At 48.1% G+C, this 21,773-nt stretch overlaps 1 protein-coding gene across 4 annotated transcripts in view; it reads left to right on the top strand.

The window, feature by feature from the left end:
- Kiaa1549l (KIAA1549 like) overlaps positions 1-20,699 on the top strand; it is a 269,359-nt gene extending 248,660 nt beyond the window's left edge. For all 4 annotated transcript variants that reach the window (XM_041678800.1, XM_041678799.1, XM_041678798.1 and 1 more), the window contains 4 exons: positions 4,595-4,692; positions 6,241-6,389; positions 8,048-8,199; positions 14,621-20,699. In XM_041678800.1, coding sequence (XP_041534734.1) covers positions 4,595-4,692; positions 6,241-6,389; positions 8,048-8,199; positions 14,621-14,902 — 681 coding nt within the window. In that variant the 3' untranslated portion in view covers positions 14,903-20,699. The remainder of the gene's footprint in view (positions 1-4,594; positions 4,693-6,240; positions 6,390-8,047; positions 8,200-14,620) is intronic.
- Positions 20,700-21,773: the final 1,074 nt, after the last annotated feature.

Below are 21,773 nucleotides of genomic sequence, written 5' to 3'. Positions count from 1 at the left end.
CTTCCCCCTTCCAAACAGAAGAGTCATCCCCCAAATCTTTAATAATAAACCATGCCAACATATCAGGCATCTTTATAGTCACCACAATGCCTAAACTCACAATCTATTACATTGCTTCTATTTCTCCAAATAACATTTGAATCTCTCCTGCGCTTCCACCTGGCCTGGTGGGTGAGTAATGCAGGTGATGAGCCTGTCACTGCTAATCTTGCATTGCGTAGCTCTCGGGATTCTTGAAGACAGGCCATTGTGCCTTACTGGCCTGACTGGGTGAGCAGAAGGCTGTTCGCCTTTGCCCTTCCCTGAGCAATGCCCCTGAAAACTAGAGCTCTTGGTACCTGACAAAAGCATGCTCCACTAAGCTTAGGAAAGTCACTAGTCACTGGATCTATGGGAAGGTTGTTACATGGGAAGAAAGAGAAAAATTCAGAGAATGCCTAGCCCTTCCCCCTGTATTAGTTACAACCACACCACTATGACAAATTACATCTGAGTCAGTGACCTAAAGAAGGAAAACTGAATCGAGATCATGGCTTCAGAGGGTTTGGCCCATGTTTTGAGGGGAGAAAAGGGGACTAGGGATAAGATACACCCAAGGACCCACTCCCAGCACCTACTTTCTTCAGCTGAACCCTGTTATGAAATAGTCTTTTTGTACACTGTGAAGATGGATTGTCTCATCGGTTTAATAAAGAACTAATGGCCAGTAGCTATGCAGGAAGAAGTTAGGTGGGACTTGTGGACAGGGAGAAAGAGAACATGGGGATGAAGAAGGGTGGAGTCATGAGGAGATGTAGAGAGAAGCAAGGTGAACATGCTGTACTGAAAAAAACATACCACCACATGGTAGAGTGCAGATAAGAAATACGGGTTAATTTACAATGTAAGAGCTAATTAGTAAAAAATCCTAAGCTATTGGCCAAGCGTTTATAATTAATAATAAATCTCTATGTGTTTATTTGGGAGCTGGCTGGCAGGAGAGAGAAATGCTGCCTCAAAACCATACCTCCTGAATGTTTTATAACCTCACTCCTATTGGTGACCTCACCAGTTGGTGACCAATATGTACCACGTGAGCCTACAAAGAAATGTCAATAATGAAACCTTAATACTCACTGGGTGGTTGGGGGGTTATTATTGGAAAATCAGATTTGTTCTTCCATCGTCATCTCAGTCAGCTCAGGCTCCTGCTGGCTTCTGGGAACCAACATGATGCAAAACTGTAGGGGGAATTGGGAAGAAGGCTACAGTTTCTGCTCCCATTTTTCCTAATGCCCTGGATGGCATCCCTGATAATGTGTGCCCTCACATTTTCTCCTGGTGTTAGTCTGTAAGAGGACACTGGTGCCTTCATCCACTGAGGAGAAGTCCTTACCAGACTCTTCCCTCTTTTCCTCCCTTACTTTGCTTGTTGTGTGTTGTTTCTCGCCTTCCCTTCCCTTCTTTTGCTCCCACCCTCCTGTTCTCACTCTCACTCTAACCCACGCCTGTCCCCCTCCCCATCTCCAGAAGCTTCCTCACCTTTTCCTACAGGACTGTTAAAGCCCCTTGCACCTGGCTCCCTCATCCCCTGACTCTTCCGTCCTGCATGGGGAGAAGAAGATTTCAGATTCCTAAGCTTTCCTAGAGGTGCACACAAGTCTTGTCTTTGAAACTATCCTATATCTTAATGGGATTTAGATCCTCATCCCACAGGGTGAGACAGGAATGGACACAGAAGGGGAACTGGGTTGCAAGATGGGGGAGCTTAGAACCTCTGGAACTAACATAGAAGGAAATGCAGGATGATTGTCAGCTCATTCACACACGGCAATGGTCATCTCTGCTGCTGTGTGACCAAGTTCTAAAGACATAGCCCAAGAGTGGGGGCCTGCTGTCCAGCATAGGTGCGCTTTATGCAGGAAAAAGCCTACTAATAAAGGTGACGTCCTCAATGCTCAACAAAAGCTCAGAACTTTTTATCAAATCTTCTAGTGATTTACTCCGAGAAAAGCATAGAAAACTTTTTCTTGGCGAGCAAACTGTGTTCAGTACAGAATAAGCCTCCCAAGAACCAGAGATAAAAATAGACTTCTGCATCCTTTGCTGAATAGCATCAGAGGCCAGAAGAAACAGAGGGGTTGTGAACCCCTTTATTTTGTTAAAGGGGGCATTCACTTGTTGAATTACTAAGATGGTGAAGGTATGGCTGGGATGGCATGCAGGACAATGGTTTTCAACCTGTCTGCAAAACTCAGAGTTCAGGGAGCTCCGCAGGAAACCATCATGAAACAGGACAAGGGCCAAATTTACTAAGCCATTCTCTCCCCAGTTTCAACCGGGCACACTGCTTTCATGTGCTTGTTTCATGTCTGACAAATAGTTTCATAGATATGTGAAGATGGCTCGGTGGATGGAGCACTTGCTGCAGATGGTGGGAGACCCTGCATACCTGCCTACAAGGATAAAGTGGAGCGTATGTAGGAAGATGCTCAACAGCTTTTCTCTGCTTCTGCCCTTCAGCATCCAGATGCCAATGTCAGACCTGTCCATCCCCCAACTCTGCATCTCTTCTTTTTATATTTTCAACTTCCTCTTTTTAAAATTCATTTTTACTAAGTTCCTCAGCTCTGTTTCCAAGTTTCTTAATTCTCTCTTCATCAGTCTGAATGCATGCGTTATTTCCCCAACACATGCCTGAAAGTTGTTGTTCAGAGTATGATATAGCATTCCTGGTGGCACCCCAACTGGAGCAGTTAATGCTATTTTTTAAAAATGTGTATTTATTTTAAAGTATGTGATATGTGCTATGTGAGAATGTGGGGTTTTGTACATGTGAGTGTCGTTCCCACAGGATCAGAAAAAGGTGTTGGAGCTAAGGTTTTAGGCAGTTGTGAGCTGTCTGATATGGCTGCTGGGAACTAAACTTGGGTCCTGTGGAAGAACAGTGTGTGTTCTTAATCAATGATCCATCAGCCCTGGTCATTTATCTCTTCAAAAGCATTTCTTACGAGTTAATTTTTTGTTTATTTGTTTGCTTTATGTCTGGACAATTGAAGCTTAGAAGTCTTTAAAAGTCTATGCCTGTGTTCTTGGTACTGACTTTCATTCTTCCCTCTGGTATGTTCCATAAGCTCTTGCTAGTAGGATAGCTCCTAACTAATTTTTAATTGTACTAATCCTATGAGCCCACTTTAGATAGACCCCACTCTAAAGAGAATTTTGTGTTCCTTGGAACCTCACCAGCCACCCCGTGAGGAAAGGCCAGGCACATGCACACCTCAACCACATGCCCTGTGCTGAAGCCTGATCTCACAATCGGACACGGGCTACCCAGCTTGTCTTCTGGGGAGCCACATCTTTTGCATTTGCTTCCTGTTCTCTGTTTCCACCTCTGGTATCAGCTCCCAGTTTTGTTTTAGTTTTGCTAAGATGCAGGGGAAGGAGGGGTACCAGAGTTGTCCTTAGCAATTCCCTACAGCTCACAGTTTTCCTGGAATATTAAAAACGTGTGCTTTCTCTGAGGCCTCACCGCAATTCCGTGGGGTAGCCCCGACAGGTGTGCTGTTTGCTGTAAGGCTAGATGGGGGCGGGGACCTCTTTCGGCTCAAGGAACCCTGTTTGTGGAGACCCCTTGCTTCAGCATGTGCTGATGCGTTGGGGTTTAAAGGCTTGCCATCGTATTCTGTGAGAGTCCGACAGGCAAGCACACAACCCTAAAAAGACTCGCTGAGCTTTGTCTACCCCAAGGGCATCTCTAAATTTTTCTCTCGCTATAGTAGGCTTTGGCAGAGTAGTAGGCAGAGGCCTCTCTGATCCTGTCTGTCTTTCTTTTATCCCCTCACATGTTAACTAAAGTCTTTGCTTGGGTTACAAAGCCCGTGCACACACGGGGCCTTGCCTGTCTCCTCAGGAACCCCCTGAGCACAGCATTGATGTGTCCACTTCAGAAGAGGACTCTGAAGTCCACAGAGGTCACCAGACTTACCTAGGAGTTTAAAGTCTGCTCATCGGCTCCTCCTGCCCCCCAAATCCATTCCTTTCCACATTAAACTAGGGTTCCGCGACCAAGGAAACTGCCCCCAATGATTCATTCATTCCTTCTTTGAGTCTGACATTATTGATCTTCTGCTATGCGCTATTCCGGGTGTGATATTACTGACAACAAAACCTGGCCCTTAACACCTCAGATTACAGTCAAGCTGGCGGCAGATAATAAATAAGCAAGCAGCCATATAATTTAGCCAAAAAGCACTCATTTTCTTAGACAGAGAAAGGGGGAGTATGGGACAGGATGAATGGCATGAAGGAAGGAACTGTGGCATAACCAGGAGAAAATCCTGCCAGGAAGAAGGAGCAGCATTTGCCAGCGCACAGCCAAGGAGGAGAGAGTGTTCTAAGGCTACTGAAGGGTTCTGAGACTGCCGGGGCCACGCAAACCAGAGAGCCTCAGAGAGATGAGACTGGGGACTGCATTAAGGAAGATCTAGGGAAGGCCTGTGAGGAAGAACTTAGAGTCTGGCCACTGGAATTGGGCTTCCTCCGTAAAGAAGAAGCTGTGTACTGGGTGATACTGGCTTTAACAGCAACCTCTAATTTGCTTGTCTCTCCACAGGCTTACAGGTTTTCCCAGCTTCCTGAAATGGTCATGGGCTCTCCCCCGCCTCCCGTACCTCCCAGGACAGGCCCTGTAGCTGTGGCTTCCCTCAGGCGGTAATGCATTCAGTTCTTGACTTTGTTTGAGATATTTGGGGAAGATTTGATCCCCAAACTGTCTAGTCCTGTGAATGGTTGTCCCAGGAAACTCTTTCCATTCCCTGCCCCGAGTTTAAGGGCACAGGAGTATCATAAGGGAAGTGGAGACCCCAGTATGTCTTTCTAAACAAAAAGCCCCTGCGACCCCACAATCAAAAACGCCCAGGTCAATCGCCCTGTACCTTGATTGCCCATACCCTGACATAATAAGAAGCTTGGCTCCTCATCCTGTGCTCGCATACCCAGAAGTCCCCTTGTTACTTATAGGGCAGTGTCTCAGGGGCCAGGGAGAGCGGGTCTGGGCTACCCACTCCCAGACTTGACTTTGCAGAGAGGCGGAACTCGTGCGTCTCAGCATGAGGTAGTTGTTAACCCAGCTCTTTGTGCTGATACAGCCAGCACAGGTCCTTGAGAAAGTGGGACAGGAGACAGGAAAACCAAGAGCTCTGGGGAAGGATGAACTAATTCTGATACCCAGGCTGGGGATAACCCTGGGGAATGCGTGGGTCACTGTTCCGGCGCTGCTCCACAACCTCCCCCAACATACTCGTCAGCTCCTCTGTGGGCCACAGGCATGGCCTTTGTGAAGATGCTTAAAAAACTGAAAGTGAGTTTCCCTAGAGAAGATACTGTTTCCAGTTCTGATGGTTCAGTTGACAACGGCCTTGAGGCCAGTGCTGTCCAGGGCGGGGTGCTAAGAAGCTGACCAAGGGTCTGTTGCCTAGTCTGCCACACAGATCACCTTGCTCCTTGGGCTCCTGATGTAAACTCTCTAGGATTCTCAGAAAGGCTCTCAGCAGAGTGTATAGGGAAAGATCCACAAGTTCCTGGAAAGGGTCACCCGAGGCAGAGCTGCAGGACAGGGAAGGCAGGATGAGAAAGGGAGAGCCCACACTGACCCCCCCACCCCACCTCCCAGCCTGCGTGTTGTCGGATCTTCCTAGCCTCCCTAAGGAAGCACAGAGGGTTCTGAGCTATTCCTGTGTGTACCACTCAGATCAGATAGATCTTCGCGGCAGGTCTTCTGGCAGCCGTCATCTGTCCATTTCTTCTGCCAATCCCCCACCCCACCCTCGGCACCATCTGCCATCCCCACCTACACGAGGCTGTCACTTTCCTTCATGGAGACCCAGAGCGTTAGCCCAGGAATGCAGTTTAGAGGTAAAGGTGTCCATCTCATTGGCTACTGCTCATGTCTTCTCCTCCTAGGTCTACCCAACTGTGCCTTGTTGCTTTTACATGGAAATTAAATATTCTACTACCCAGAGCCATCCTTAGAGAGCTAACCTCCAATGGAAAAACAAAACGAAACTGACCCCACTGCTGCAGGTCTGGGTGCCCCCCGCCATGCAGACGCCACCAGCGCTCCTATTGCTATTGGTGGCAAATCCGTCCCAGGACATCAGGAGAGCAGGGGCTTGACGGCATCATGCCACCTTGAAATGTAATGTGACTGCTTGGTGCCTGAGGCATGCTCACGTTACACAGTCCCTCTGCCCTGCCCAGGTCCACCTCAGATATCGGCAGCAAGACCCGAATGGCGGAGTCCACAGGACCCGAGTCCACCCAGTTGCATGACAGTGCCTCGTTTGCCCAGGTGTCCAGAGGTCCCGTGTCGGTGACGCAGTTGGATCAGTCGGCTTTGAATTACTCAGGTGAGACAGAGGAGAAAAACCCTGTTCCCTGTAATGAGGCCTCCCCGGTCCACACAAACTGCCACCGTTGGGAACCAGAGCCACCACATGTCTGGGTCCTCTGACTTTGCTAGTATCCGTCAGAGGAGCTGCTGGTTTTATTTCTTTTAAAAAGAAGGAAGGAAGGAAGGAAGGAAGGAAGGAAGGAGAAACTGCAAAATGCCTAGTTATGCTAACATCAAAATTTTGTTAATATTTTGTCGTATTTCAGGTTTCTATTTATTTTACCTCCACAGCATGACGCATTTAGCCAGCCATCCTTCCCCAAGGTGGTCATGGTCCTTGGGTCATGGGTTTTAGACCTGTGTTGTGTTGTGTTCCTATTTAAAAATATGTGCTAATGCTATATGCATTTTAAACTTGTATAAATCACTTACAACACACTCCTTTTTGCACTGTTTTTTTTTAAACATTGTTTGAGGTATTTCTCCTGATGGTGCTATGAGCACAGGCTAGCCATTCATTTCCACTGCCTTGTGGGTGTCCTGTGACATAACCTGCAACAGTCCATTCCTCTGGTAGATATAGGAGTCATTTCCAGTTTTTGTGTCAAACTGAAAATGACAAAAAAAGGAACTGGAGGTTTGCACCCGCCCTCATTTGTATGTGGTCTGGTTGAATTTTTATTGTGTTCATGGCATACCTTTATGGTTAAACCTGCCAGCACCTCTTGCCAACACTTACTAAACCATTTGTGGTTTCTGGGAATTCCTCTGGTGAAATCATTCCTTTTGATTCCTTTTATAAAAAAGCTTTAAAACCACATGCCCTCGTGGGAAGAAAGCACCTGTACCCAAGGTGTCCTTCCTCTGGAGAGATCAAGGCTATCAGGTAGGATGAGGGAGAGGATGCGGTCTCTATAGGAGGAGTTGGACCTTCAAAGCCAAGGAAGCTAGTCTGAGCCACAACAGATGATGCCTGCCATATTGACTAGGCAGGTGATGGGGGCTGGGACTGCAGAACAAGGTTTCCTACCGCCTCCCCAATGACCTTTTCCTCTGCATCCCCTAGCCTGGACCAATGTCAGAGTCCTCCCTAGATTCCCAGCTTCCTGAGCTGGAGTTCATGCAGGTTCAGTGGGAAGGGTGCCAGCTGGACTCTACTCCCTCTTTAGGACAGTGGGGAAATTGAGGCACTGCTAGCCCATGAAGCTTCTCAAGACATTGAAAAAGGTGGATGCAGCGCCCACCCCTACAAAGAAAGCACAGCTTGGATCTTAGCCCCACTTGACCTCCATGCCAGATACCCTGAGTAGGGCACCACCTGCTTCCCTTGGCAGTCACAGGGAACTTGGAAGAGATCTACTAAGGGGAGCCAGGTGCCTTCTACCTCAGCCGCCCTCTTCGCTGATGCATTACCTAGAGTTTCAGCCACTGCAGCAGGCGCAGCTCTACATTGGATGGCGTCTGTGTACCCAGGGGCTCCCTGCCCTGTATGGATGGAGGTGCTTCGATATTATAGCCAAGAACATGCCCCTCACTCAGGCCTGAGTCGCTGAGATTTGAGGCCCAGCAGGCAGCCTGGTAGTCTGTGAAATGGAGTTTATCTGGCTCTTGCGGGTAGGGGTGTGGATCCAGAGTCCAGCCTCTTCTGACCTCCCACCCACTTCCTCTGTGCAGGTAACACAGTGCCAGCGGTGTTTGCCATCCCGGCTGCCAACAGACCTGGCTTCACCGGCTACTTCATCCCAACACCTCCCTCCTCCTACAGGAACCAGGCCTGGATGTCCTATGCAGGGGAGAATGAGCTCCCGAGCCAGTGGGCTGATTCGGTGAGACCCTTGCTATTGCTCTCACAAGGGTTCCCTCGCTGGGCACACCTCTAGGGGAAAAGGAGGTGGAAAACAGAGACTGGGCTGTGGTTCTCTCAGGACCTCCCACCATGCCGGTGGCTGAGGTGAGCCATTTGGGTGGTGGTGCGGTGAGGCGTGTGACCTTTGATGGAGGAATTTGAGGCTTGTTTCCTAGAATGCAATCTATCTCTTCCTGGCAAGGGGACCGTAACCAAATCAGTTTTATAGTAATAACTACCATCTGTTTAGTATTTTCTGTATGCCAGACCCGTTCAAGTGTTCCATTAAACTGCCTTATTTAATCTTCACGGTAAATTTGATCATGCGAGTTTTATGACTACTCCCATTTCGCAGATAAAGCACTGAGGTTTAGTCACGTGATGTAACTCGATAAGAGCCAAGGCCGAAGTTAGAATTCACACCAGTCTGACTCCAAAGTGTTTATCCAATTTATTTCTTTCCACTGTCACATTCTACAAGATTTTAGATCGAATGTCAGCAAATGAAGGGTCAGAAACCCTAAAACCGCCATATGGCCGATGCAAAGACTTCCTGCTTGATTTCCACCCAAGCATTTGCTGTCTCCCTTCATTCCTCATAGGTGTGTGACACAGATACACCTGTCTTTGGACTTGCCAGGTGTGGCCATTTAAAAAAAAAAAAGGGAGTGTCACCTACGGTGTCTGTAGTAGACTGTCTGGTCCCTGAGTGAGCTCACCTGGTGTAAATGAGAAAGGCAGGTTAAGCTGAACCTGGCATTCCTGTATTCTTTAGTCACTTTCAGAGTTGGTCTCTGCCTTTGGAATGAATTCCTAGCATTGGAAAACACCTTGCTGCAGGAGTCTGGCAATGCCTTTGTCCAAACCTCTGAGGTCACCATACCGTGCAGTCTGTAGTGACCTGAGTTTCAACACCACCACCAGAGGGGCAATCCTGTATATAAACTGTCCTGTTGTCCAATGCTTACTTCTTTGGTTTCTAAAGCATAAAAAATGCATGCCACGCTGCATATAAAGTATTCTGAAATGAACGCTCCTTTTAAGTGGGCGTAGCTTGACTGAAGCGTCTTCTGCGAGCGGCTCAGCGTCCTGACGAAGTCTTACAGTTCCCTCTCAGGAGGCGTTCGGAGGCTGGGCTTTCATGGTTTGGGGATTCTGGCTTTTCGTTCAGTATCTACAAACTAGTAACCTCTGGGCTTGATAGAATGGCTTGATGTGGTTTTTCTTTGCATGAGCTTCCTCCCGGCTGGCACTTTATGCTGTCAGCATCTCCACATCCTGACTTGTGCTTTTCCTAATGTGCTGTCCTCTGCACATGAAACATGCCTGAGCTCATTTAAACTGTTTGCTAAGTTGGAGTAAGTAAACTCTGGGAGAGGAACTGGAGGATTCCCTGATATTAGGTCAGCAGGTCTAACCTGGGATGTCATAGCTTGCTGTTAGGTCAGCGGGTCTAACCTGGGATGTCATAGCTTGCTGTTAGGTCAGCAGGTCTAACCTGGGATGTCATAGCCTGCTGTTAGGTCAGCGGGTCTAACCTGGGATGTAATAGCATGCTCTTAGGTCATCGGGTCTAACCTGGGATGTCGTAGCTTGCTGTTAGGTCAGCGGGTCTAACCTGTGATGTCGTGGCATCTGTTTGGCTGGGACGGTCCCATCTTTACCTTTCTTTTGTGGTTTTGTTGTTTTGTTTTGTTTTTTTCCATTCTTTTTTGTTTGTTTTAATTTTGAGGTCAGTTTTGCCGTTGTTCTGCTTGTTTAGTTTTGAGACAAGGTTTGGTTCCTAAGCCCAAACTAGCTTGGAATTCACTACGTACTGTGAAGTCAAGGCCAAAAAGTGAACTCTGGCAAACCTGCCTTAACGCCCCCTAGTGCTGAGCCACCGTGTCTGACTCTCTTTTCTCAGCCCTCCTGATTTCCAGACTGGTTTGCATTGGTGTATCTCTAAACAGTTGGCATCATTGAGTAGGGCTGGTCAATTACAAAGTGTTTGACTCTATAAGCCTTGAAATGTGGAAATAATGCATGCTCTTTTCAGAGGGGACGACATGCATGGTGCCCTGGTCAGGCTGGAAGCCTGCAGCTTGGATAGCTATGTCTTCTGCGGGAGTCAAAGGAAGTATTTTCCAAACCCTTGGTCCTTGTCCTCAAGATGCTTAACCCACATAGCTTCCCCAGGCTTTCGGCTTCATCCAGACGCCCTTGGGTTCACATCACCTTAGAGAAGAAGACGAAAGACCTCAGCAAATGCCAACCTCACCTTCCTGACAGGATGATGGAATCATTCCCAAATCCTCCCCAATACTGTGAAAGAGGTTGAGTTTCCCTGGCTCTTTTTAATGCTGCAGCCTGGGTAGGTCTTTCTGGGAGCCCAGCTATCACCTGTAGCTCAGCTGAGAAGTGTGCCCAGCATGGTGCAAGCTGTGCTGTATGGAGATTCAGAGCAAGTGAGTACAGGGAGCTCAGAAAGTCAACGAGAGAAAGACACCCCATTTGAGCTGATTAAAAAGATTGCATGTCCTCTATACTGATGTGAGAAAACAAGACCCCCGCCTTCACTTAGGTGCCTGACCTTCCTGGTCCCCCAAATCACCTAAAACCAGGTGTGAAATTGTCACATCAATTTCACCCTTGGTGCTAGAGAAGCTTCCAGGGGAGGCCTCAGGGTTTGTTTGCTATTTTCTCATTGTCGTGACAAACTAGTCTGACAAGAAGTCAGTTAAGGAAAGAAAGGTCTGTCTTGGCTTCAGTTAAAGGAGACACTGTCCATCACATGTGACAACAGAAGCAGGAGGCTGCTGGTCATATTGCACCTGCGGTCAGGAAGCAGAGTGAACAAGAAGTGAGGCCATGCTTGAAGACCTCAAGGGTCACCCTCAGAGACACACTCCATTCAGCAAGGCTCCACCCCTGAAAGATTCCAGAACCTTCCCACACATTACCACCAGCTAAGGATCAACTTCAAATGCATGAACCTGTGAGGGGAAGTTTACACTCAGAATCGCCACACAGACTGATCAGGAGCATTGCTGGATCGATTGGTGATGTCTGTCAAGGAGCAGACGTGTTTGCAGCCCTGGACTCTGGCCAGCCAAGTATAACGGAGCTTGCCAAAGAACCTGTTTCCTTATCTTCCCCACTTCTAAGTACTACCCTGAGACAACCCCAGTTGCCTAGTTACCTTTTCCTTGCTGGTTCTAGCCACTAGCACCAAGACTTGATGTCACAAAGGGTCGTTTATTGACTCTTTCCACTCCGGTTCATGCGGTTATATGAGTTTGAAGTGTATTGGCTTCCACCCCACACATTCGACACCTACTGAGCGTCCTTCAGTGATTTCCAGACTGTGCCTAGAACCCCAGGCTCTGGGAGAGTTCCTACTCTCTGCTAGACATAATTCTGGGCATATGTGATGTCACCAAAGTGACGGTGGGTGGAGTCCTGCCTTCTCAGAACTGCTGACCTGGGACAGGTGATGATGGCCCAGGAAGAATGCCTGCCACTCTAGACCGACCTCATGAAAACATTTTGCAGGGGCCATTGGCTGGTGGCAGGCTGGAAAATGTCCCTGGAAGAATGGAAATTTGAAGCTGAGATCCGAAAGGCTTCCTGTATTGTGGCCCTGGTTCTTGGTCAGCTCCAGTCATCCGCATATTCTGAGCTCTTGTGGCTGGATAAGTGGGACAGTGCCCCGCTGGGTTTCCTCTAAAGTACAGGGAAAGCTGTCCAGCCCTTGTACATAGAGACATGAGCAGCTTTTTGCTGCTTTATTTTATTGGCAGGGTCTCGTGGTGAAATTTAAACCCCAGACTCAAGCTTAAGTCATCAGTGCAGTAACTTCTGTCAAGTGAGCTCTCGCGGCCTCACCTGAACCGCTGAGGTAGCCTCAGAGCTCACTTCTGCCGGATTCACCCCGAATGACCTTGCTGAGGCTGACTTCTCTGCTGACACCCAACAAGGGTTCCCAGCCCGTGATCTCAGACACTTACCTTCTCAAGAGGGACTATCAGAGAGAGCATCCTGCATCCTACCATGTACTCCCCTGTCCCAATGTCTGAATGTTTGTGTCCCTCTACCCGACTCACACGCTGAGTTCCACAGTGTCACGGTGAGGTCTTGGGCGGGTGGCTGGTTTGTGAGGTCAAATACTGTGAATAGAATTATGTTCTTATAAAAGAAGCCCATGAGCTGCCCTGCTGCTCCTGTCATGTGGGTGACAGGAAAAGACAGCTGTCAAGAACCAGGAAGCAGCCTCTCACCAGGCGCTGGAGTCTCCAGTCTTCATGAGTATAAAAATAAATTTCCATTCCTTATCAGCTCCTTGGTCAGTGATATCTGATTTTAGCAGGCTGAAGAGGTTAGGACAGCTGCCCTGCTCCATTCTCCATCTTCCCCTGCTTCATCTTCCTCTGCTCCATCCTCCCCTACTTCATCCTCCCCAGCTCCATCCTCCCCTGCTCCATCCCCCCAGCTCCATCCTCCCCTGCTCCATCTTCTCCAGCTCCATCCTCCCCTACTCCATCCTCCCCTGCTCCATCTTCCCCAGCTTCATCCTCCCCTACTTCATCCTCCCCAGCTCCATCCTCCCCTGCTCCATCTTCTCCAGCTCCATCCTCCCCTACTCCATCCTCCCCAACTCCATCCTCCTCAGCTCCATCCTCCCCAGCTCCTTCTCCCCTGCCCCATCTTCCCCAACTCAATCCTCCTCAGCTCCATCCTCCCCAGCTCCTTCTCCCCTGCCCCATCTTCCCCAACTCCATCCTCCTCAGCTCCATCCTCCCCAGCTCCTTCTCCCCTGCCCCATCTTCCCCAACTCCATCCTCCTCAGCTCCATCCTCCCCAGCTCCTTCTCCCCTGTTCATCCTCCCCAGCTCCATCCCCCCATTCCATCCTCCCCTGCTCCATCCTCTCCTGCCCCATCCTCCCCGACTCCATCCTCCCCTGCCCCATCCTCCCCTGCCCCATCTTCCCCTACTCCATCCTCCCCAACTCCATCCTCCTCAGCTCCATCCTCCTCAGCTCCATCCTCCCCAGCTCCTTCTCCCCTGCCCCATCTTCCCCAGCTCCATCCTCCTCAGCTCCATCCTCCCCAGCTCCTTCTCCCCTGTTCCATCCTCCCCAGCTCCATCCCCCCATTCCATCCTCCCCTGCTCCATCCTCTCCTACCCCATCCTCCCCAGCAGGCCCAGATGAGCATGTCTGTCAATGGGGAAGGAGGTCAGGTGTGGTAATGCATGTCTGTAATACCAGAAGTCAGGAGGCAGAGCTGGAAGGGCCACCACAGTCACAAGACCAGCATGATGTTCTGTGAGTTCCAGGCCCACTATAGAAACAGCCTTTATTTCTCACAAGTGTGTCCAGGACAGTAGGTGGGTCCACTAAAGAAGCACATGCCCCATGGACTAGCATTCAGTTGCTTTAAACGGAACAGCCTGGGGACACCATCCCCACCCAGCACACCACTCTGCACCCCTGTACCTTAGCTCTTGTTTTTCCACCTGTCTGACCTGCCTATCTTACCTCCTGAACCTGAAGTGGACTCCCGACACATGTTCTCTGCCTGCCCCACAGTCCTGTGCCTGCATCCACAGCATTCCAGCCAGCATCCTGGGATAGAAAGGTCTTTGTGGACCAAATAGCAGCCCATGTGTGTACTGTTTCTGTGGGCGAGATAGTCATAGATTCTAAACCTTTTGCTTGTCTTTATTCATAGAGACTTCTGTATGTTTAAGTAGAGAATGATGTGTCTCCCTCTTTTAATGAAAGGAGTTTTTTTTTCAAGAATGTGATAGTGCACCTACATCCAAAACACTATAGTGCACAAATTAATTAATTCCCAGTGCTTGGAGCCAGGTACACCTGTGCAGAGCATGTCTGGGCTTGGTGGCTGTGTTTCCTTTGATGGTGGTACCCTCGGCTGCAGTGTCCTCCCCTATGAAACAGAGATGAGGAGATTGTTGCTTGCAGAATTAGATGAGATACTGTGTGAAAATCATTAGGGCTCAACGGATGCAGGCTGCTGTTATTTGTAAAAAGCCCCTGAGTTCCCTTGCAAGAGTTCTGTTTACTCAGCTATGCTTAAGTTAAAAGGAAAGGCAGGGTCGTTTAGCTGTGAGCGCGGGTGTGTTCTTAAAGTTTTCAGCAGAGTTGAAGAACACCTATTTAATTCCTGTAGCCAGCATACTGAGTGAGTGCAAGATGGCTGTTTGTAAGGAAACTGGCTCCAGATGCCCTTGGGTTCACAGCACTGATAGGCTGATAGCTGTGGTAATGCAGGGTTTCACTTCTCTAAACCTGTTTCCTTGACCTCCTCCGCCAGCCTGCTTCCAGTATTGAGTACATCCTGTACCTTGAGCTCCCTCCTAATGTGAGTTCCTTCTCTCTCCCAACCTCTTATGCAGGTCCCTCTTCCTGGGTACATCGAAGCCTATCCCCGGTCGCGTTATCAACAGAGTTCACCCTCCAGGCTCCCTCGCCAGTACAGCCAACCAACCAATCTTCACCCAAGCCTAGAGCAGGCCCCTGTCCCCTCCACAGCGGCCTCACAGCAGAGCCTGACAGAAAATGAGCCTCCAGACACCCCGTTGACCAATATTTCCACTGCAGCCCTCGTGAAGGCGATCCGGGAGGAAGTGGCCAAGCTGGCCAAGAAGCAGACAGACATGTTTGAGTTCCAGGTCTAATGCCTCAGCCCTGAGGGAATCTGCCCTTGAAGACTGTGAGGCAACAAACAGGCTTTGGGTTCCTCTCCACTGATGTGTGGGGTCTCCAGACAATGCATGGGTCTTTCTCATCCTCAAATTCAAAAAAAAACATCAACAGTGAGGCTGCTGGGAAGCAGAAAACTTGTGAACAACTGGATTCTGACTCCTGCAGCCAACTGTGGGTCAGCAGGTCCCTAGCTGGGACCCTGCATTTGATGTTCTGCTGGGCTGAATGTTTGAACTGTGGGTGGAATTTCCTGAAGGAGCCCTAGTTGTGAGAGGCACTAGCTAGCCTGCAGGTTCCTGTCCAGTGTCCCATTTTAGTAAACCGTCAGAAGGGAGAGACTGCCTCTCTGTCTTCAGCGGCCTCTGCATGTTCTCTTTCTGTGTTAAAGGCAACACAGGAGTGTGATTAACCACCAGACTGTACCCTCTCATTGAGCCATGACCGTGACCGCTTTCAAAATCACCTCTAGTCTGTAAGGGAAATACGGACTCTCCAGCCAAGAAACTCGAGTCTCTTTGCTTTTAAAGGCTCATGTTCAAAGTCAAATGAATTGGATGGAAATCAGTTCCAGTGGCTGTGCCTATAAATAGTCCTTTCTGCCCCCCAAAACACACACCTGCTAATTAAAGGCCAAGAGAAAGAGAGACGATGAACCAGAACGGTGGGCTTGCGTGGACAGGCTGTTTAAAAGGTGCTGTCATTTTGAAAATAAAGTCTTCTGCAAATTGGGATCCACATGAAAGGGAATCGGTGCTAAGAGGCTTGGGAGCCTGTAAAAGAGAAGCAGTTATTTGCGGAGGTTTTTCTTTGTATTGAAGATGGCCTGAGAACCCGGCCATCCTGGGGAAATAATAGATACAGCAACTTTAACAAGATCTGTCTCCTCCATAGTGGAGTCTAGCGCGTGCTGCTAGCGGTACAAAGAAAACCATTATTGATTATGGTAGAGATGGGAAAGATGGATCCACGGTCACCCCACCCTGCAACCTCTGCTTCTAGAAACTTGTAAATGTAGAAAATCTGATTTGGGATGATGAAATGCAAAACATATTTTTAAAAGTCTGGAGTTCACCAGTTCTCCGTGGTGGATGAACGCAGGAGGATGTTTGCTGAGATGGCAAGATGCTACCTTAGGATGGTGCTGTCACATGCTACTCTTCCTGGCATGACACATCAGCCTACAGAGTCCTGGGTGGAAACACTGCCTTGCAGCTCTGGGGTACACTGATGACTCCTCTGTGCAAATAAGACTGATTTGGGGTACCAGAGGAAAAGGGAACCCTGAGTTTCCTCCCCAATTTTGGGAGTCATGTATGATGTCAGGGGGCTTATTTGGTGTCTGTTGCAGAATAAGGTCCTACCCTGCCTTCACCCATGACCCATCTTGCTTCAGCTGTACCTATGCCCCTCTGAACCCATCTATCCATTGTCTCCATGAGTTTCTTTGGTCTTTACTGAAAGGAGGTTGAGAGAAGAGTAGGATTGGAACTGATTAGACTGGGGGACTCAAACTGTCAAAGCACAGACTTGCCCAAGAAGCTCTTTTTATTTCCCTCTGGCAAACTGTCCTTTCTGGAATGTTCCGAGATGACAAGTCTCTTGTGGGGGGTGGCATTAGATAGTGTCCTTTTAGTATGCTGGTTGATCTTTCATAGTGTTAGTTTTTTGTTACTTAATACAAAATCAGCTATAAATAAAAATGTATTTTTGTAATTTCCGTGTGTATATATGGTATATTTCTACCAATGGCCAGTTGTAGTCCAAACCTGAAATCAGCTTGCAGAACACTGTGGAGAGTGCAGGGTTTTACCGACAGATGAATACAAAGCCTAAATCTATCCAGACGGGCATCTGATGCACTTGAATGAACAAAGAGCCAAAGAAACTCAGCCTTTTCATGCAAACTATGTCAGTCTTCTACAGCCAGCTACATTGGTCCACTTTATCAATAATGCCAATATTTCATCAGCACAGTACTGTGTGGACTTGGTAAATGTTTGGAATATGAGAGAGACGTTTCTAGACTACAGAATATGAATGCTTCAAAAGACAGTGTGTAAGCTCTGGGTTCCAAGAGTTTCCAGATCATGGCTCTAGGGTTAGCTGTGGTGTGGCTCCAGATTGCCAGGGTAGTGGAACTACAGCTCACCGGGGTCTTCACAGAACCCCATGGAATATTTAGTTCATTGAGACAATTAAAATATCGCATGATAAATCAAATACTATTAAACTAGATTCCATGGGTACAAGAAGTCTGTTAAAGAAAACCTTAAATTATTAAAAAAAAATTAATGAGTTCATATTTTTCCACCATGGTTAAAGCCTTCTGGGACAAAGATGTGATTCCCTTCCCTAAAGAGTCTCCTTGGCTTATAGAGGTGTTAGGTCCCAGAACAGGAGACTCTGAGGAGTTCAGAGGGGAATCGCCACAGAGGTGTGAACACGGAGTTCCGTGAGAGCACAGAGGAGGCAGCAGTGAGCTCAGATTGTCAAGCTCTTCCAGACAGGCACAGAAGCCACAGAGGATCTCAGTGACTTGGAAGGAAAAAACCCACATCCAGACACATTGAGGGTTGAGCCCGCCTCTGCTGATTCATGCCCCAGCCTGCTCTCCCTTTGACCATGTTGCCTGTACACTTTGTTGGAGACACATTTCTTTAACTGTGCCCAGAAATTTAAAAAGTAGGCAAGGATCAAGTGAGTAACTCCATAATACTCTTGCCAAAAAATACGGGGGTGGGGGGACCAATTTATTCCAGAAAATAGCACTGAAGAAACAATGTCCTTGAAAGCCAGTGGGGGTAACTTACTTATCCAGCACCACGGGTCAAAAAAGGCAGGCAAGGAAGCCCTGACACTGTCACTTCTGGGTCCAGGTGAGCCAGAAAGCCAAGAACATAAGGGTCTCTCGCATGGCCTGGTACCTCTGACCTGAGGCTTGTGTGGGAACAGGGTGGCAGCTCTGAGCTACAGAGCCCGAAGGAGCCTATTTGAAGGACACTGTCCCAGGAGAGGTAATGCCATCTACTGTGCCAGGAGAGGTAATACCGTCTACTTGTTATTTTAAGAACCCCCTCCCAAAAAGACATAAACCAAAACATGCAATTTCTGAATAACGTTGACTCAAGAAAAAAAATAATATCTGAGCTTGAGGGTAGGTAGACTAGAAAACATTGTAAAATTCTTACTTCCAAGTAAAAGAAATGCTTCCCTACCAGGCAAAAATTGAAATGGATCAAGAAATATTGATTTCAGCTGGGTGGTGGTGGCACACACCTTTAGTCCCAGTACTTGGGAGGCAGAGGCAGGCAGATCTCTGTGAGTTTGAGGCCAGCCTGGTCTACAAGAACTAGTTCTAGGACAGGCTCCAAAGCTACAGAGAAACCCTGTCTCGAAAAGAAAAACAGGAAGAAAGAGAAGGAAGGAAGGAAGGAAGGAAGGAAGGAAGATTTCATATAAATGAGCCTCATTTTTTCCACACAGCACACAAGTGCTCACAATTCAGTGTATAATGAATGTGAAGGAGTTTTCACGTTGGAGAAAAAGCTTTGGCCTTAACCCTGAATTTAGAATCTGGACTTCCCTTTCCAATTACAGTCCAAGACTTTCAAGGTGTAAGTATAATTCAGCTTGTCCCTGATGGGGTCCAAGTATCACAAGTTCCATCCTGCCATCTAGTCCAACCTCAAAGGAGTTCCAGTCTTGGAACTTCTCAAGGAAACCTGTTCGGCCTTACTTCAGCCAGGGGCTGACTGAAAGACACAGAGATAAATTGCAGAAGCAAAATGCAGGTGTGGCAAAAGGCAGGGAAGGCATCAAGCAACCCTTCTTCCTGATAGCTCTTTCCCTGGCGCTCTCCTCCTCTGCTTTGCTCTGTTTCTCTCAACACACCTGCTTCACCCTCTTGCTTGCCTGGACCAACCAGCTCCCTCATTAGTGAGTCTAGAACCAAACACGGACCTCAGGACCTGCACCGCAGTCCCCCCCACCCCCCACTGCAGACCACTCTCAGACTAGCGGCCTTGAGCTCCCTTTAGGCAAATGCTTGAGAATCTGATGGGTCCAATTCGCATCTGCCTGTAGATAAGCTGCCCTCAGGTCAGGTGCCCAGTCAGCTGTAAGCAAAGAGCCAGGGTTATGTCCTACAGACGTGGTCCCTAGATGGACCCTTTTGGCAGGATCTCTTGTTGATCAGGGAGCCTGATCAGGGAGCAGAAGCAGAACTCCCTAAAGGAACCTGCCCCAAACTGGAACTGACCATACCCCTAAAGGGCGGTCCTCTGGAAACTGCCCCCCACCGCGGGAAGAGCCTCTCCCACTCAGACAGCAGGTGAGCGTGCACATTCCTGAACCCCCTGCCGACTGACTAGACTGCCCCCACACACTTCCCACCCCTCACCACACTAGTTCCTGAATGCCACTGCTGGGCCCCAGAAGAGATCTCTGACCAAGGCCTGGTTAACTTAGTGTCATGCTCAGCTCAGCTCAGCTCAGCTGACAATCAACACTTGTAAATTGAATTGCATGGCCTTAGCTCAGGTGCTGCTCATGTGGCTCCCCGCCACACATTTGCATGGATGAGAAGACTGATGAGCCTCTCCGTAGAGTCTACTTGAAACAAAATTGGTTTCAGGTGAAAACGATGCTTCAGAGGCTCTGTCTGACCTTCCAGCTCTAAGAAGTTAGTGTCCCGGGAACTGAATGGGCTCCCGATGGCTTACGTGAACTCTTACAGAATTCTAGGTGGCGGTGAATACTGAAGTGTAGGCGTTTCTAAAAAGGGGGATTTAGGAAATTCATTGTACCAGAAGCAGATTCTCTTAGAAGATGTTGAGTTGCTTTAATTCTGTAAGTTTCCAAAAGAGGGAAATTTTGAGAAGGTGGAATTTGTCCTCAGAGGTCAAACCCGCCCTTGAGTTAGAGTCATCCTATTATAAGTCTAGAACATCCTATGATAAATCTAGAGACTAATTGTTTTGTCCTTGCTCAGACTCTTGTAAGTGATGGAAGGAGGCCATCCAGTGTACTTTACATAAATTAACCCCGGTCTCACCTTCCTCTCGCTCATCTCTTCTTTGGGTCTAAACTCTCCTCCACCCACACATAAATGAAGGAGAGAAAAGAAAAGGGAAATGTACCAAACAAGAGAATAGGAGTGGTGTTGGACTGGAAATTTTGAGAAGGTGTAAATATTCTGGAACTCGAGTGACTCACTTTGAACTAGTCTGTAACTCGTCATGGGTCAGGACTAGCATCTGTCCTTCCTACCCACCATGGCGGTCGTGAGGAGCATGTGTAATGTGTCTGAACATGGTTTGGAAAGCATATCGGAAGAATTTGCTATGGAAAACATTCGTTTCCCAGTTCGGTTTGATCCAGCTCCTGCTACCCACTGAGTTAATTTATGTTATCATGTGTTCGATGACACAACTTCTTACCAAGGAAAAGGAAAGGAATTTTGCAGTTTGTAATTCCCACATGGAGTTGCTGTTATCGTTGTTGGTCGCTTGTGGTTTGGAGGGTATGGAAGTGTTTCCACGCGTGCTTTGACTCTGGCTGGGAAAAACCCAGACTGGGATGCTCTCAAACCACTTTGGATGCACTGGGCAAAGTACTGAACAGGAGCTTTGAATGTAGCTGTTGTTATTTCAATGCTTTGCTTTCTAATTAACTTTGTACGTCCTTTGCCTCTGCCGGGAACAGAGTGTTCATACGCTGTTAGAATTTTTTATTGTAAAATAAAATGACAAAGGCTTTCATACCCCAAAACCTGCCTGCTTCTCATTCCATCTCCTCCAGATGATGTAAGAGCATCTCTTTCACAACCATCTACACAACAGTGCCTTCTGGGGGTTAACACTAGAGAGCAGTGGCAGCCCTCAAGCCCCTTGCGATCTCAGAAGTCATATCTGCTGGGCATGGGATCATGGGCAAGAAATAAATTCTGACTTTTGTATGGTTCCCATGTCCTCAGAAGCAATTTGGGGCTCCAGGCAGAAACCAGCGTCTGTTAGGGTGTGCTTTCCAGAACGTAAAGAAGTCCCAGTGAGGTCAAGGGCTCCTGATGAATCCACAGAGAACTGAGGGCAATGGTCTTGGGAGATGAGCTTCCAATAATTATGTTATCCCACCGTGTACTATACACAGTAACCATGAAGTCTGCCTTGTGTGAGTCCTACCCAGAGACTCGGGGTTCCTGCCAGCTCTGCCCTCTGCCTTTTAATTGGCTGGAATACTTGACCCAGGAGCTACAGACTCATAGGTGGACCAGCCCCGAAAATGTGACTTAGTCCATGAACAAGGCCAAGCATTTTCTCCCACTAGAAAATGCCAAGACACGATGTCATCAGCTCGTATCTAAACAGGATGGTCAAGACCCAGATGAGCCGTGATGGGCTAATTCAAAGCGAAGAGGTAAGAAAACAGAAAAATGAGACAAGGAAATTAGAGTAGAGGTAAGGAAACCCAACAGACAAGCAAATTAACTTTGAATGTTTCTGGGGTATCCATGGGCCTAATGGTCACAAACCTTTGCCATTCAAACTCGGGCAGCATCTCTGAGCTGCTTTTCACTGCCCTACCCTCAACTTGCTGAAATTCTCTCCAGGTCTTTACAGAAATACTCAAAGGCTCAAGGGGCAATTTTTAACTCCTCCTCCTGCTACTCTGCAAAGAGGACTAAATTACATTTCCATAACTGAGCCCAAAGCCCCTGTCACATAACACTGAAGAGGATTAAATGTAGAGATCCTATAAAATGCTTGCCATGAGGTGTTCCGTGGGACAGCGGCTACTACAAGTACTAAACCCATCCAGAAACCCCGGTGGTGGAGGATTTCCCTT

Source organism: Microtus oregoni, unplaced genomic scaffold (genome assembly GCF_018167655.1).
Source record: "Microtus oregoni isolate MIOR12 unplaced genomic scaffold, Mior012 000031F_ref0000149, whole genome shotgun sequence".
Taxonomy (NCBI): Eukaryota; Metazoa; Chordata; class Mammalia; order Rodentia; family Cricetidae; genus Microtus; species Microtus oregoni.
Note: the sequence above shows the minus strand (reverse complement) of the source record. Positions and strands in the feature narration are given on the sequence as shown.